Source organism: Medicago truncatula, chromosome 3 (genome assembly GCF_003473485.1).
Source record: "Medicago truncatula cultivar Jemalong A17 chromosome 3, MtrunA17r5.0-ANR, whole genome shotgun sequence".
Taxonomy (NCBI): domain Eukaryota; kingdom Viridiplantae; phylum Streptophyta; class Magnoliopsida; order Fabales; family Fabaceae; genus Medicago; species Medicago truncatula.
The window spans coordinates 55,100,815-55,118,894 of record NC_053044.1 but is presented as its reverse complement, the minus strand read 5'-3'; the positions used below and the strand labels follow the sequence as shown (position 1 = coordinate 55,118,894).

The 18,080-nt window shown below is 32.7% G+C and overlaps 3 protein-coding genes across 4 annotated transcripts; 1 reads left to right on the top strand and 2 right to left on the bottom strand.

Annotated features, from left to right (window-relative positions):
- Positions 1–1,714: 1,714 nt before the first annotated feature.
- Positions 1,715–6,979, top strand: LOC11436116 (amino acid permease 6). Its single transcript, XM_003603617.4, has 7 exons — positions 1,715–1,932; positions 2,451–2,684; positions 2,782–2,875; positions 2,980–3,194; positions 3,315–3,460; positions 6,046–6,273; positions 6,368–6,979. The coding sequence occupies exons 1-7, from the start codon at positions 1,827–1,829 to the stop codon at positions 6,791–6,793; spliced, it is 1,449 nt and encodes a 482-aa protein (XP_003603665.1). The 5' UTR covers positions 1,715–1,826; the 3' UTR covers positions 6,794–6,979.
- An 805-nt stretch (positions 6,980–7,784) lies between these two features.
- On the bottom strand, positions 7,785–12,302 carry LOC11436115 (KH domain-containing protein HEN4). 2 transcript variants are annotated; one of them, XM_003603616.4, is made up of 8 exons: positions 12,142–12,302; positions 11,352–12,032; positions 10,612–11,052; positions 10,270–10,524; positions 9,382–9,690; positions 8,763–8,839; positions 8,546–8,654; positions 7,785–8,169 (listed from the first exon to the last, which is right to left on the bottom strand). In XM_003603616.4, the coding sequence occupies exons 2-8, from the start codon at positions 12,003–12,005 to the stop codon at positions 8,026–8,028; spliced, it is 1,989 nt and encodes a 662-aa protein (XP_003603664.1). In that variant the 5' UTR covers positions 12,006–12,032; positions 12,142–12,302; the 3' UTR covers positions 7,785–8,025. The 2 variants fall into 2 exon arrangements, with proteins under 2 accessions (XP_003603664.1, XP_039688078.1); XM_039832144.1 differs by having other exon boundaries at positions 11,352–12,056; positions 12,142–12,259.
- Positions 12,303–15,483: 3,181 nt separating this feature from the next.
- Positions 15,484–16,007, bottom strand: LOC11436654 (50S ribosomal protein 6, chloroplastic). The gene has a single exon (XM_003603615.4). It carries the CDS (start codon positions 15,947–15,949, stop codon positions 15,635–15,637), a length of 315 nt encoding a protein of 104 aa, XP_003603663.1. The 5' UTR covers positions 15,950–16,007; the 3' UTR covers positions 15,484–15,634.
- Positions 16,008–18,080: the final 2,073 nt, after the last annotated feature.

Sequence of the window (18,080 nt, the reverse complement as noted above, 5' to 3'; positions counted from 1 at the left end):
ACCTAATAAAATCTGATAACACGCATAGACCTGTCTCACTATCAGCCAAAGCTTTTAAGTTCAGACAAAAGAACAAAAGCTTCATCACATAACCATTTCAGCAACAACCAAAAAAATACTAGCAGACTCCCACAACATCACCGCGGCAACACCTGCTAGCAGCCCTCAAAGTACAACAGATGACTTACTCAATTGTTATAATTAACTACTTCACAACCAAGAAAAATCAAGTCACCATACCTGACGTGGTACTGGAAATAACGACAATTCTCACGACATTTGGAATCAAACGAACGACGATGATTCTCACGAAAATTGAAAAATGCGGCAGTTGTGAATGACAAAATTGAACAATCAAAATGGGAAAAAGAAATTTTATGAATGTAACTGATAAATTTAAGGACATTCAGATGAAAGAAATTTAATGTGAAATTTTAATTGTTCTAAGTCAGTCCTGTAGTGTAGATTAATTAAGATTGTAACACCTAAATATAATTAAGGCAAGATTACATTATGGGTCCTTTATCTTATTTATTTGTAACACTTTGGTCCTTTATCTTTATTTTTTCCCGTTTAGGTCCTTTATCTCTCTTAGAAGCACATATACATCTTTTTTTTTCCTCATTTTTTATTAAAAATGAAAAAAAATTCAGAAATATGATGAAGATGTTCATCATCTTCATCTTCTTCTCCTTTGAATCTTCATCATCTTCTTTAAATAAATAAAAATTCTACTAAACTATATCTCCAAATATCGTGAATTAATGTTATATTCACCTTAAATCTTCTTTTAAACACAAAAATTAAAACCTTAATTTCACAAATTTTGCAAGGCGGATGGTGGTGGCTTAGTCACTGGCGGAAGGGTTAGGCTTTACGAAAGTTAATATTGTTTTGAAAACAACAAAATTGATGTGCAAAGTTGCTCTCAATTTTGGGGTTATTTTTATACCGGGTTTGAATATTGAGTTAGAAAATAATAATAATAATATACGGTGTGACAATTTATTTTTTTTTGCGATGAAACTAAATCTCTTTCTCTACAGGGTTTTGATTTTTGTGTTTAAAAAAAGATTTGAGGTGAATATAACATTAATTCATGATATTTGTGTAGAAATTTTTTTTATTCAATGAAGATGATGAAGACTCAAAGGAAGAAGATGAATGAAGATGTAACATCTTCATCATATTTCTGGATTTTTTCATTTTTAATAAAAATGTATTTTAAAAAAAAATTATGTATTTTTTTTTTAAAAAATATGAGAAAAAGGATGTATATGTGCTTTTATAAGAGATAAAAGACCTAAACGGAAAAAAAATAAAGATAAAGGGCCAAAGTTTTACAAATAAGTAAGATAAAGGACCTCTAATGTAATCATGTCTTTAAATAAAAATTAAAAATATTAAAAGTTACCTTATGATTATAATTGATTTTTTAAAAAAAAAATTGACTCATTTATGACATTTAATGTTGTCAATGTATATTTACATTTTGATTGGTTGATTTCATGAGAGGGTAAATACTCTCTAAATAAGAGAGGGTAATCTAGAAAAAACCCAACAAAATGCATGATAATTAAAATTATAAATAAATAAATTATTTATTAAAAAAAACAAATTAATTCTTCACCTAATTTGATCCCATGTGCCACACTCTTCCACACTCCCCCTTTGACTTCTCCTCTCATTTTTCTCTATTTAACCCCTTATTCTTTCTCTCACAAACTATCACCGTTTCTTTCTTTCATTATATCATTTTGTTTGCCAAACGCAACACACCTTAATTTATTTATCTATTTCACACTAAAAAACTAAAAGTGAAAGAGATGAGCCGTGATCAGTTTCAGAAAAATAGCATGTATATAGAAACCCCTGAAGCTTTTACTGACGGTAGCAAAAACTTTGATGACGATGGACGAGCCAAAAGAACGGGTATGTATAAACATACACACTATGTCATCATAATATACACACACCTATAATATAATTTCTTTTTTAAGAGGAGAACACACACACCAATAATATATTCATCATATGTAGGATCATTATCAAATACACACCTATAATATATTCAAGTTGTTGTGTAAACCATATCATACTTTTTCTTGTACTTCATTTTTGTTGTGTAAACTATAATACACACACCTATAATGACATGTGTTTTAAGAAACAAAAAAGGAATATTAATTAAAAAGATAAAATAACAAAATGAAAAACAAATCATATGTAATTTTGGAATCACATTAGGCTTGATATGAAAAAAAATTAATTTCATATCAGACCAAGTTACGGCTTAAAATAAAATAATAGATTTATAACAAGTGTCACATTTCATCTAGCCACGATATAAAAATGTAATATTTACAAATCTTTAAAATTTAAGTCAATCAAAACATAGAGTTTATATATAACTTTTTATGAATCTGATGATGATGGTGTTGAATTTGAAGGTACATGGGTGACTGCAAGTGCACATATCATAACAGCAGTGATAGGATCAGGAGTGTTATCACTTGCATGGGCAATAGCTCAAATGGGTTGGATTGCTGGCCCAGCAGTTCTACTTGCTTTCTCTTTTATAACTTATTTCACTTCCACTCTTCTTGCTGATTCTTATCGTTCACCTGACCCTGTTCATGGCAAAAGAAATTACACCTATTCCGAAGTTGTTAGATCTGTCTTAGGTATTCCAAATTTATTTCATTTTTTATGTCAACATTAATTATGAGATAGAGTAGTGCCGACTTGAAATTTTGTCTAATCTGATTAATTTTTCCATAGGAGGAAGGAAATTCCAGCTGTGTGGATTAGCTCAATATATAAATCTTATCGGTGTAACAATTGGATACACAATAACTGCTTCAATTAGTATGGTGTAAGTTATTATTAATTTATTATAAAAACTTTGGAGTAACGGTGGTGTGTATGTACATATATATGATGATGTAATAATTAATTTTTCTATTTTTGAATTATCAGAGCGGTGAAGAGGTCGAATTGTTATCACAAACAAGGGCATGATGCAAAGTGTTATATATCAAATAATCCTTTCATGATAATATTTGCTTGCATTCAAATTGTCCTTAGCCAAATACCAAACTTTCATAAGCTATCGTGGCTCTCCATTGTTGCAGCCGTTATGTCTTTTGCTTATTCATCCATTGGCCTCGGTCTCTCTATAGCTAAAGTGGCAGGTAATTAAAATAGTCATCAAAATTAAGCTAGCAAAAGTTAATTGTTTTATTAATTACTACTATTAATTAATAATATTAAGATGCACATGTATATATGTTAATTAATGGTTGATGGTGAAGGTAGGGGACCTGCTGTACGGACATCATTAACAGGGGTGCAAGTTGGGGTGGACGTTACAGGGACTGAAAAGGTGTGGAGGATGTTTCAAGCTATTGGTGACATTGCCTTCGCTTATGCTTATTCTAATGTCCTCATTGAGATACAGGCAAGTCCCATGTTAAATATATATTGTTCTTGATATTTATATTATACAAAACTAATTTGCTTTTACATCCACGATTAATTTTAATTAATGCCACATATCTATGTACACGTATGGTGCGTTGATTTCATCAATATTGTTTGTGTCTTACTTGTATAGATAGATATTTTGTTTTGCATGCATGCATGGGAACCGTGGCAGAGTGGCCAAGTTTTTTACTCCAATTAATTAAATCAATATTGAGGCGCTCGCTGATTTCAACAAACCAAACACTTTGTTTACTCCTCTTCTTTCAGAAAGATCGATGTAGTTTGAACACCAAGAAAAATGGGTAGTAATTTATACACACATTTAAACTTTCATTTTGAGTAACGATATTTATACGACTACAATCCCTAGACAACATTCTCTCTCTTTTTATTGATAAAAAATAATAGAGAGATGAAGATAATGTAAAAGCACAAAGAGAAAGAGAATGTATGAAAGAGTTGTCTCAAAATATTGTAAAAATACAATTTCTTTTTTTTTTATCTCTCGCTTCTTATCACATCACCAACATATCACATATACGATATCACTCATTATTTCTTTCTCTCATGCCCAATATAGGTATGGGTGCCCATAGATCATTTTTCATGAAAAATACTTAGTGGTCACAGTTATTAAGGCACATCTTTTGAACTCATACATGATAATATATATCATATCATTTTATTATTTTAAAAATATATCGTATTTTATTCATTTCTCTTTTTACATGATTTTTAATATATGTGTGCGCCTGACCTCTTAAACCAAATCAAATAAAAAAGACGGGTTGGTAACAAGAATTCCTTTTTACAAGAGTAAAAGGACTTTTATGTGAAACAAGGGTTTTTCTTTTTCTACATTACCCAAATTATGAATTATCTTATTACTAATAATATCTTTTTTTACCCAGAAGTCGACCTAACATTACAAACGATACCAAGGCAATTATATTTCCTTGCCCTGAACGTTATGTTTGTTTAAGTAGTTTAGTTTTGCACGGACATTATGTTTTTTTTACGTAGTTTACTTACTAGAATAGAATATAAGTGAGAAATTTATGATTTGAAATTCGACCCTACCTAATGTACATATCAGCTAAGTTATGTTCACATGAATGTATTTGTATTTTCATCAAGTAGTTTGGTGGTTAGAATTTTCTCTTAAAATAAATGATTGGAAAATTTAGAGTTCAAACCATGACTTTTCAATATATAATAAAATGTTATTACCCGCTGAAAATTTGTCTCAAATGTATTTTACTATATGAAACTAAAATTAATTATATGTCCCACCGCATATTAAAAAAAAGTAGTGATATTTGTACATCCAATTGATGACAACTTTGGTGACAACCTTGCTTTTCTCTCTTCTTGTTGGTAAAAAATAATGGAGAGAAAAAAATGAAGAGAGATAATAAGAATGTATCTGAGAATGAGGAGAGAAAGTTGTTCAAAAATTGCCCCAAAATAGTTATACAAATATATTTCTCTAGAAAAAATTATGACACGCCTCATCAACATGTGACATGTCCATTTCACTCTTTCCTAAAAAAAAATGTCCATTTCGCACTTCTTTTTTTCTTTTTCTAATTTTGGTTTCGGTCCTTTTCACTCTTCTTTTAATTGAAAAAAAAAAAAAAAAAAGTAACATTCGAGTAAAAATAATAATAATTGAGAGAGGATATAGTAATTTTTTAATTTGAACAGAAACTAGTAAGAGAGGGTTTTATTTTGCCAATGTTTTGTTTTTCAGTTCAAATAACAGAAAATACTAAACCAAAAAATCATTCGCATACACCTGTGCCCCACATGTTGCTTGCAGGTGCATTGTAATTTACGGTACAGTTTAATCCCGAAAATACTATAGTGTTAACATTAAATCCATATATGGCTGTCTCCTACGGAACATTTATTTTCTTCCATTAAAATAAGATACAAATGCTTTATAATAGTAGTCTATTAACCTAGTCCCACTTCACTAGATATATCTCATACTCATACAAATTGGTCTTGTCCTATCCCACTAACTCTAAGTAGGGTAGAACAATTTTCAAGTTAGGAGTATTTTATCTCCCGCTGCAAATCTCATGATTCTCATCTGGTGGCAATAGCTTAGATATATCTCATACAAATACTACATAATAAATTAGGGTAGAACAATTTTCCAGTTAGGAGCATTTTATCGCCCGCTGCAAATCTCATGATTCGCATCTGGTAGCAATAGAGTTAAGATCCTCTCCATTTAGTAAAATAAATGGAGTATGCAAAGTCGTAAACAGTAGCCTAGTTCATTTTATATATAAAAATAAATAAATAAAATAAAAATTAGATTATACAGAAGTGAACATCACTCGAAATTCAATAAAACTCAACAAAGAGAGACAGAGGGGGGAATATGGGACACTACGTATGTGTGCATTTAAGAAGGATCACTTTCTTTTATAGAAGGAGGGATCACTTTCATTGCAATGAAATAACCATTATCAATGCCACGTAAATTATAATGATATGTTGCTTTCATGGCTGCTATAATGAGGACGGGAACCACATTTTTTCCAGGATACCTTAAAATCGAGCCCTCCGGAGAACCAAGTCATGAAACGAGCAAGTTTGATTGGCATCTTGACTACAACAATGTTTTATATGCTATGTGGCTGCTTAGGTTATGCAGCATTTGGAAATGATGCACCAGGGAATTTCCTCACAGGGTTCGGCTTCTACGAGCCGTTTTGGCTAATCGACTTAGCCAACATCTTCATCGCCGTGCACTTAATTGGAGCATATCAGGTAAACAACTTGAACAAAAGCCTATTATTACCTGCTTCTGTACTGTTCTATAGCATACTTGCATTTGTTCATGAAGAGTGTTTCTTATTTTCAGGTTTTCTGCCAACCAATCTTTGGATTCGTAGAGAGTAAGAGTAAGGAAAAATGGTCCAACAGTCAGTTTGTAAATGGAGAGCATGCCGTAAATATTCCCCTATGTGGAACCTTACATGTGAACTTCTTCAGGGTAGTTTGGAGAACAGCATATGTTGTTATCACTGCTTTGATAGCTATGATATTTCCATTCTTCAATGACTTCTTGGGACTGATTGGTTCACTTTCCTTTTGGCCATTAACGGTTTACTTTCCCATAGAGATGTACATTAAGCAGTCCAAGATGCAAAGATTTTCTTTCACGTGGACATGGATGAAGATATTGAGTTGGGCATGCCTCATTGTTTCTATCATCTCAGCTGCTGGTTCCATCCAAGGCCTTGCTCATGATCTCAAAAAATACCAGCCATTCAAAGCTCAGCAATAATACTTAATTCCAAATTCTGTATTGTTTTCTTTTCTCAGTATCTTTTCTTTGTTTTAGTAAGTCATCATCAGCAAACCCACGCATATGTAATGTTATCAAGGTTTTTATGCAAAGATAGAGCATAACACACCAAACATCAGTGTATATATAATAATATGTCATGAATAATGCACTGCTATTTTGTTATCTATGGTACTAACTGAAACCACATGTCTCCTTTTGTCTGTCCCTCCTATCTCTAATAATCTCTAATAAAAATATAACACCTCAACATAGAAGAAGAAATCTCAGTTAAATTCTTTTGTTGATGTTTTATATTTGATTGGAGTTGTGACAAGGAAAGGATATGGGGGTTTCATTTGACTACACAATCGACTCATACATATATTCTGTGACTATCAAGTCCAACAGAAATGTCCTACGACTACTTTTGAATTTCTCTTCACCAATAGGACTCCTTTTTCCACCATATTGATTTCTCGCACGGCCTATGCAGTTCGAAAAATAGAATTCGAACAGCATAAACACCCCATAAAAACCTCCAAAACACGTTAAAACATTTCAGATTTTAGAATCCGAATCGGGCGCGCGAGAAACTCGTATGATGAGAAAAGTAATAACCATATTATAGATAGGTCTAGATACCCAGCAGTTTGAGCCTTAGCCCAACAAAAGGGATGAATAGAGAATTGGTTAAAACAACAAGTGACTAAGGATAACAAGGTGGAACCAGGGATATAAATGGATATTTATGGATATGGATAATATGAATAGAAAAAAGGGAAAATTAGCTAGGCACAGCTAGAGGGTTAGTTAAATAAATAAAGTGGGGGTGAAGGGTAAAGAGATGGCTTAGCAAGGTAAACAGAGCAATGGGTCCAGGTATCCCCCCCCCCCCCCCCCCCCCCCTCTAATTTCGGTCTTGACTAGGTTCTAACAGTTTATCTTCCACAAGCGACCTAGGTTTTAAGTGAGATTAATAAGCCATATATTAAGGGCATAAAGAAATATGTCCAAAATAGGATGTGAAGTTCAAAATGGTCAAACGTGCATACAAAGAAAGCTGGTGCACAGTCACAATTTTATAGGATAGTATTTTACAATTTATACCACATTCCTACTAAAGATTATAACATGAAGAACCGATATTAAGCCAAAAAAAGAGCTCAATTACATCTGTCGTACTTGAAAAGAAAAAAAACATGATTCAGTGTATTACCCAATTGGATAGATCAACCAGACTCCCTCTCACTCATGACAAATGCCTGAATAAGACTTTGTGCAGCATTAGTTTGCTCCGGGGTTCCAGATATTATAATTTTAGTTTCCACAGCTCCAGGGATTGGATCAGTAATAATAACATTTGCATCAGAGATCTGTAAGTATGGATGACATTGAAAATGTCAAAACAATTAAAACCATACAGTGATTTCATCAATAATCACACCATCCTACAATTTGAATTCCAATTAAAACAGAAAAAATTTAATAATTTTTTCAGCAGAAATAAACTTGTCCAATTACTCACATCAACACAAAGCATTCAGAGTCTAGGACCCTTTGTGTCTTTCGCAAGAAATTGCTAAGTGTTAACACAGAAGCTTATGTGAAGTAATATTGATGCAGGTGTCCATGTATCATGTATGAGTCGCTCAGACAACTATTTAATTGTTTGCACAAAAATCATCCAAATAACAAGCAGATAGAAACTAAACAATTAACATCATCAATTGTCAGATGCAATGGCCTCACCTGGAGTATCTGTTTCAGGCATTCACCATTTTCCCCGTATATTTCAGCCACCAGAGCTCGAGGAACAACAACTTCAACAGTGGTGCTTGTGATAATCGGTTGGCTCCCTCTGCATGATGAAACCAAGTTATTACATAAACAATGAGAGAGAGAGAGAGAGAGAGTTAAATTTGAAAAATAATAAAGATGAAAAAAGTATTGACAGTGATAGACACACCCTGCAAATCCAGAAATTCTTCGGGGACCTCCTGCAAATTCTGGCAAGCCCATATGTCCACCACCTTCAAGTATCCCCTAGAACCAGATATCCAATATAATCAACTCAACGATTTAGTAGCCATAACAGTATGGGAAAAAATCTTGTTTAAAACATAATGGCTAATTGAAGCTAAAGATTGATATGCCATACCATCTGAAATTTCATAGGATGCAGCAATAAAGTTGTGTGGTAAATGAAAATAATAATAACTTTCAAGGATGTAGAATTTTTTCCTAACTTTCTAGGTGTCTTCTTGGAAATTATCAAGTCACAATTCAGATGAAATATTTCATACAATAAGAAACTTTAAACTGTTCAGAATTTAAAAAATAACATTCACATAAATAAGCTTAACAAACCTATATTTCACTAAATATGCTACTACAGATACAAGTTTTGATGCAAACTATGTGTGTTGTACCACTGTCCCCTCATTTTCTCATCCAGTTCAATTTAATCATTTCAATAAGACTAATTTTATACACACGGATTGAGTGCTAGATAAAAGATAGCCTAAATCTAAAGGAGGGTAGGTAAAACAAAATTAGTGCCAACAACAGCAAAAATAGTCCAATACCTTAGGACCCCAAGGCTTCCTTTCAGATATGAGAGGAGGAATGCCTGATCTATACATATTATTCATAAAAGGAGGGTGATCATCGAGGGGAAAATCAGCATGTGGATGTCGCGGACCTAGGTCAGAATACATTCCAGGAGGTGAAAGTCCCCGCCTTCCCAAATAAGGTGGGAATGGAGAATGTTGATCAAGGAATGCAGAATTTGAAGGAAAATTGGCAGACGGAAATGCATCGCGAAAGAAATTGTTTCTTAATCTCGTAGTTATTTGCAAAAGAGCATCATGCACTGCCTCAATTACTCCACTCACCTGCCAAAAGGATAAGCGGCAACCATTTGAAATATCAAATACTAGTACTTAGGTAAAAAAAATTGACTAAACTAATAGAAACTAATCACAAAGCATACATCCCAGTCAATTAACGATTTGATAAATAAGTATCACGTAAATGTGATATTGAGGTGTCTCTGATTGTAGGCGTGGGTGGGTTGGTGTATTCATTTTGGTTGTTGTGGTGTTTTTTTTGTTTTTGTCTGAGTACGGCTCATATTCATGTCCTGATGTACTATTTGTATTTCTCTATTTCCTTATTATTTATAATATATATATCTTCGCCCTTCAAAAAAGAAAATTACTCCAACTTCTCAATTGCAAAGCTACATGACTTTACAATACAACTATATTAGTTTTTCCGAAGAAATCATGGTTCTTTTGATGGAGATTATGTCATATTGACCATGTATTGTATCTATCAAATCCAAACAGGAGTAGTATAATTTAGTCAAATAATAATTACAAGATATCAGCATTACTATGAAAATTATACCCACATGGGATAAAGTTGCAGATTTTAAATATACACAATATCAGATATGGTAGAAATTGAACCTGAATTACTTCATCATCTTCTGAAACACACTTTGGACCCTTATCCTTTCCCAGCATACGAATATGGGCACCTGATAAATTCCTCATTTCAGCTATGATGGAACCACCCTTCCCTAGGAGACAACCTATATGTTTGGAAGAAACAATGACCCTTGCTAACATACTGTGCTCTTTACTATCAAGCATAGCCCTGGATATTCTATTTTGCACACGAAATATAGCCTCTTGCACAGGAGATATTCTATCATCTGGGTGCTGCAATTATTAAACTAACATCAGTGAAAAACAAATGTGACTCCAAAACAATAGCACGTATGAGAAAATGGGAAACTTGTACAATACCGCTGGACCAGATATGATGATAATGCAGTCCTCTGAACCCGGAATGGCTTCTATGACCTTGATTTCACTGGCTGTCTCTTGTTGCAGCATCTTTATGATTGATCCACCCTTGCCAATTAAATTTCCTACACTTTCGGAAGGACACAGTAAACGGAAAGTAAGTATTTCCGGTGGAGGCCTCATGCGACCAAGGATGGCACCTTCATGAAATTTGGGAATCATAGGAGCAGAATGGAAAACAGGAATTTCATTAGGCCCAGTAGCAAAAGATGCTCCTTGACCAGCGAAAGTGCGTTTATTTGGTGGGAATTGACCATATGAATGAGATGACGGCCCGGTAAGATTGGTAGGCAGAGATTCATGATCCCGAGGTGAATTCTCCACAAGCTGCTGAAAAACAGATTGCAGAGCTCTCCTGACAACTTCTACTCCTCCTGTGATCTACACCATATCATGATTATAAGAAATGTTGAAACATGAAATCAAGCATGACCATGTCCAAAAATAAGTGAAATACATCAAGATCGCTAAATCGGCTGCTTATTGTATGTTCACTAAAACTACTATGCATACATGCAAAACACACTTATGACAGTTGAATCAAATAACCTTTTGACAAAGTAAACAATCCACCAGTCATTCATTACTTCAAATGAAACTAGCAACAGAAATTTCATGGAATAATATACACCCTATGCCATTTTAGTGCATACAGGCATAGTGTCGGAGACAACATTTACCTGAACTAACTCGTCAGAATCCGACGCACACGCGGGAATTTCTTCTTTAGGAAGGATTCGAATCTGCGCCCCACTTTCAGCTGACATTCTCTTTATCACACTGCCACCTTTTCCCAAAATGCATCCAACTTGATTAGAAAGGATAAGTAGCCGTAAACCAAAGTAACCTTTTTTACTTTCATCACCACCTTCATCCTCAGCCACCCTCTCAAAAACTAACATTACAGCCCTCATAATAGTTGGATTTGAATTCACCTTCTCGCTCTGCGAATCTTCAACAGAAACAGAATCTTTATCTTCATTATCATCGCCATTCCCTTTCTCCTCATCATCCTTCACCTTGCTTTCACTCTCATCATTATCATTAACCTCCTTTCCTTGCTCAGCACTACCTTCTTCACTCTCCTTTAAAAAAGTTATAACCCTTTCTTCGCAACCCGGAACAGGCTCTTCAATTTTAACTTTCACACCGGTTTCATGGCGAATTTGTGATATAATAGAACCACCTTTACCAATTACACCCCCAATTTTACTAGCAGGGCATAGCAAACGGAAAACAACGCTAGAAGATACATCCAACGGTGAAAAAACACCTGATGGCTTTCTTCTTTTTGGTCTCCTATTTGATTCTGATTTCTTTGGTCTCTTAGTCATTGTATTGAAACAATGGCGCACACACACCTATTGCATATATCAATAATCAATCTAACAATATTATTAATCTTAATTAATTAGCATAACGAAATAGTCAAAGAAAATTGAAGTTATAAGATTTGAAAATGATGCGAACCTTCAAGACGGAGAAAAATCGGCACCGGCGTCGACGGTGAGGGCAGAGAACGACGGAACGGAAAAATTATCGTAAAGAGATTTCCCTCGCTCGCCAGTGTGACTTAATCAGACCTCTTTGCTGCGTATGGGCCCAACCCAAACTCGTTCAGCCCAAACTTCTTCCACAGTTGCTTTTTTAACATCATAAACTTCCTAAAAGCACAAGTAAAATGCTAAAATATCCCCAGCGGCTTATTACTAGAAAACCGACAGCACTTAACTACCGCTGAATTTTTAGTCATTTACTTATGTTTTCTAAGACATATTGAATGTGAGAAAATCAACAGTCAACTTCTTCTATCTGACCCTATTTGTCAAATCAAGTATAGCTCTATCCTTTTCAATCTCTTACTTATTATTAGGCTCTGATTAGTAAAAATAGCGGATGACTGATAAGTTAGCTGATAGCTTATAGCTTATAACTGATGGCTGATAGTTGATAGCTGATAAGAAGCTACTTGAAGTGTTTGGTAAAATTAGCGGTTCAATTAGTTGATAGATATAAAATTACATAAAAGGACATTTTTAATTCATAATAAAGTTTATATCAATTAATGTTTAACGTAATTAAAAATTAAACATTGTCAATTTAATATTATTATTAAATTAATTTTTAATTCCTAAATGTTAACTTATATTTATTTTCATTTGCCTAAAAAATTAAATATAAAGTGTAAAAAAGTTTAAATAAAATATAGTTTGTACAAATATATATATATAGTGAAGTTAAACGTAACGTTCTCATTTTTTTTGTTGGAGAAAATTATTGTCCTTGTTCTTATTCTCTACAATTCTGATAGATAACACAAAAATAACGTGTCATTTCGCAAAAAAAAAAAAAGATGCATTAAATATTGAAATAGTCACAAAAAAAAAACGTAAAAATTGTAACGAAAAAAACTTAAACGTAACGGTAAAAAAAATATCTTTTTCTTTTGAGAAAAAAAGGATCTTTCATTCATAAAAAATAGCATTCACATTTAAAACATATTTAAAATTTCATTCATAAATTATTAAGGGTAAAAAATGGAATTTAGTTAGAATAATAAGGGTAAAAATGGAATTAAAAGTGAGAAACTATAAGCTATAAGCTCAAACGCTACTTGGAATAGTTTCTGAAAAATAGCTTATAAGCTCGTGAAATAAGTTATAAGCTCATGGTGAAAAAGTGTTACCAAACAGAATTTTTTTGTGAAACGAGTTTATAAGCTAAATGCTAATAAAAGTGTCTTATCAAACAGTCTTTTAATTATTATTTGATTCAAGGTTTAATTTTTTGATGTATGAAAAAATAATTGTTTAAAGTGATTTGCAATTGTTAGGAGAGATCAATATCTTACGTAGATTGGTTATCAAGAGACTTGATTTTTACAATTACGTGTATATGATAAGTTTAAAAAATAAAAAAATAAAAAGATACATGTTGGCCAAATATTTGATTTTAATTCTTCAAAATAAGGACTAAAATGAATGCTAAAGATACTAATTTTATTATAAATAAATTTTGTATGAACCAAAATAAAAACATTTTTATTTTATTTTTATTGATATTTATTATGATGTAGTTCTAATATCAACGAGTAGTTTATTAATCAATGGTGAGTAATATTAACTTCGCATTTAAAGTGAAATGCACACTTTAAGGAGAGAAAGAGACTAAAAACTATTCATAATGGTGATCCAGAGCTCCTAATCTCTTATAATCGCCTCTGTAAAAAGTTGAGTTATGTCTAATCGTGATTGTGTTATGAAAGCTTGTGTGTGATCTCTGTATAGGAAGCGTTGTCTTTTCTAGTGGAAATTTTACTAATGATGTTTAATTCAATCTTGAATCGTCCTTCAAGCTCCTTTGTGATACAATCCTTATATTCATTTGATCTTAAGGAAATTAGTGCAAAGTTCTATGTTGATTAACGAATAGAAAATGTGACATTGAATAATCCATAATGGTGCATGTTTTATATGTCATTATTATCCTTCAACAATATGTCACAATACTGAAGATATCGAGGAGTTCATGAACAATGTTATTAGTTCTATACCCTAAAACAAATTATTTAGAATAATCTTAATGAAAATTGATGTCCCTGAGTATCACTTTAGACATTACGAAAACACAAAATCATATTGGTGATTGTTCCACATATAGAATAAGGAACTACTAAACGTCATGAGATAGTTAATAAGGAGCATCAAATCAAATGAATATGTCTCATTCTCGTGCATCGGTAAAGGATCATTGTTGCAGAAACTGCTTCTATTAAAAAAAATTACTCCAAATTATACAAACAGTTATTATATATATAATATTCCACAAGCAACCCGGGGGTAAGAGGATATTCTTCAAAAACTAACATCAATATTCACCTGTCTTCATCAATGTTCCAACACTACGTATCATCATAAGCTCAATTTCAATCTCCCCCTCACTATTTTCGAGTACGATCATCATCAAAATTCATCAAGTTGTTGCAATGCCGATAATATATATTTCTCCACCACATTGTTTTGTCAATGCGAATCAATTTGTTATTAGTTCTAGGAGTTAACAAGGTTAAAGTTAATTTTTTCTGGTGTTATTTGTTTATGAGGATTGATTTTACCATTAAAAAAGGCCGAACAACACAATTTATTATCTGCTTGTCTTCCATTTATGTATAATTAGTCTATCGACAAACTTAGTCTATATTTGTTATTGACTTTCTTGAGCTTATCTACGGGTACATACACTGGTGAGACTCCCACAACATATGCTTTAAGGCAAAAGTTAAAGCACATAAACAAAGTTAAAGTTTTATCCTTCATAGTGTAAAAGTTTATGGAAAATCAATTTTTTTCCGCAAACAAGGATACAAATTTAACTTTGTTAACGCCGGTTTAAAAAGTTGATTTTCCGTAAACAACGTATGACTATAAAATGAAATATTATTTTGAAAAGAAACATATATTCCTTCATCCGAGAGTGTGGCATCAAATCAAAGGCCACAGTTGCATCAATACAAGGTGTTTCTTCAATCCAAGCATCATAAGAAGAAATAGAAAATGTATATTTTGCTAAATAGTGAGCAACTTGATTAGCTTCTACTGTAACGAATTTTTTGGCACTCCAACGATTGCACCTAAAGTATGATGCACGTTGCTGAATATCATCATGATATTTTGAAAGGAATGACAAAAAGGAAATTGGTAACCTATAATTTATACCTAACGTCAAAACAATTGAAGAAAGAGCTTCAATAATTATGTGGTTTGCTGTAAAAAGCGTTTTCCATAACATAATAGCATGGTGGACATTTTGTCATCATCATATGTAAACATGAAAATCACATTGAATTGAAAGATAAAACTGAAACAAGTAGCGAGTATATTTTAACAGTACAATCATAGTCCAATAAATAAAACAACAACAACACAGATACTTAAAAAAAAAAAAAAAAAAAAAAAGTACCGAATCAAGTAGAAGGAGTAGGAGGCGGAGGAACAACAGTAGCCGTTGAAGATGCATCAGCAGGAATGACAATTGTAAAATCAGGAGGCAGTGGTGGCAACGGAGCATACTCTGTTGGTTTCCGATTCCTATCCGACAGTGATGATTTTCTGGGTCTCGTCTTCATGTGATGTGCAGTTGATTTCTTCTGTGGCCTCGATGAACACTCTATCAACAATCCTCCACAAACATTTCTCCTTTCAATTCCAATTGCTTTCTTTCTCAATGAATTTGGCGCAATCGAAACCCCGCATCCGAATATGCTTGACACCGACGACATTTTGCTCTCTTCAATTCTCTGTCGCGGTTTCTCCTTTCTTTCTTAGACTCTTATCCCTCCCTTATCGTTTTATCTCCTGGATTTTTTGTAATTCCCAAATTAACCTTTTTGTAAATATTCAAGGCCCACCCCAGTTGTATTTGAGCCCAAACCATTTGGGTCGTGTTATGTTTCTCTTTATCCCCTCGGACACGGAAATTATACCCCTACAATTTATAATAAAAATAAATCAATATTAGCATTTTTGTCATTTAACTTCTTACACAATTTTTTTCTACCCTTACTTTCAACGTTTCTGAATTCAGAGTTCACCCCCACAATTTTTTTTCTTCATTTCCCTGCATTTGTACTTTCAAAATTTGGGAGATGTGAATACCCTTCTCTCATTCTTTAAATCGGTCGAAAAAACATATAACTTCTATGTTTGTCTTCAAATTCATCTAAGCTCGAAGGAATTCCTTAATTTTTTAAGGAAAAACGGTGAATTGAAAAATAATGTTTTAAGTTTATCTGTAACTCTTTATAAGCCAAAAAATAATTGCTTAAGTTTTTTGGAAAACCATTTAACCACAATAGCTTGAAACCGAAATCCAAAAACGTGGTATTTGCACTTTCCGAAAACTCTACCACCTACAAACAAATCTTCATGAACACGTATCAAAATGCAAAGAAAAATAGGCAATTCACGGAAAATGTTGGGCATCTCTTATTAGGTTTCTCTCGTGGCTTTAACCTTTTAACTAGGTACATAAAGCTACAAATTTGCAACACCCGTACATATTTTAGTAGTTGATATTTCCTGTTTGTCCTTTGAATCCTTTGTTAGTAGCACTACTACATTTTTTTTATAAGAAAAAGTTTAGATAAGTTGAACTTCAGATGCTCATCAAAACTAAGAGAATGAACATAAATATAATTAAAAGCACAAGTAGCAATCGGCTTCTCAGGAAGCTATAACCAAGAACTAGAAATTCAAACTTTTAAGTTGGGGACAAATGAAGCAAGATACTTTTTTTTTTTTTGTTTTTTGTGAAAAGTGACGTTTTTAGAAACGAAAAATAATCATAAATAAGACGTGATATAATTTCTTCCCTGTCTTTGTTAGTACGATAGTTCATAAAGACACATCTAACCGCACAAGAATCTACGTTGATTTGGTGTTACTTGTGAATACCGAAAAAATCAACATGCCAAAATATTCATGATTCAAAACTATGCATGACAATTACAAAAGGAAAAAATGAGATCCTAAACTGAACAAGACCAATGGTACTTATAACACGAAATGTCACTCGATTAATTAGATAAACAACAAAAAAAATTGATTCACCCCCATTTGGAAGAAAATATCATGTGCAACTTAAGGAAGGTTGAGACTTTTGATTTATGTAACTCCATTATGCCGTTGAATGCCAACATACATAAATTGTGCTTCTCACTGCAGTAACATAACCTTTTAATGACTTTTCTAAGTTGTGCTTGTATCATATGCTAAAATTGAATGAACAATCGAGATACTTATCACTTATCCTTTGTAAATAAAAAAAATCAACTTACTTGAGAACAATCATTAGTAAAAGAAACAAACCATATCATATTAGAAATATGGGCATATATCCACACACCAAAACACAAAAGATGAAATGACACAACATTTTTACCCGCCTGTGCTGAAGCCATGTTCGTGAGGCAGAAGAATAAGACTATAGTTGATAACGAGGTGCATGTAAGGCAACACATTCTAACCAAATCACACATAGCATAACCCCTCACGTATCGACAATTTAAAAAGCGCAATTAAAGTAAAAAGACTACAACACAATTATTATATGTAAGCTTATGCATAAAGACAAGGTTGCTCAAAAGATTGAAAACATGAATCACATATTTCAATTTAAAAGATTGAAGGTCCATGTTTCTTTTTTCTTTTTGAAGGATGAAGGTCCATATTTCTACAATCGTCAAATATGAGTCGTTTGATTTAGCTAAGAAACGGTCATCAACTAAATCAAAATATATAAAATTATTTCTACCAAAATTTATTTTTACCAAACACCCTTATAGGACAGAGAATATGATAGAGTCATGAAATTATTTCATATATCTTAACAATAATTAATAATTGAGGTCC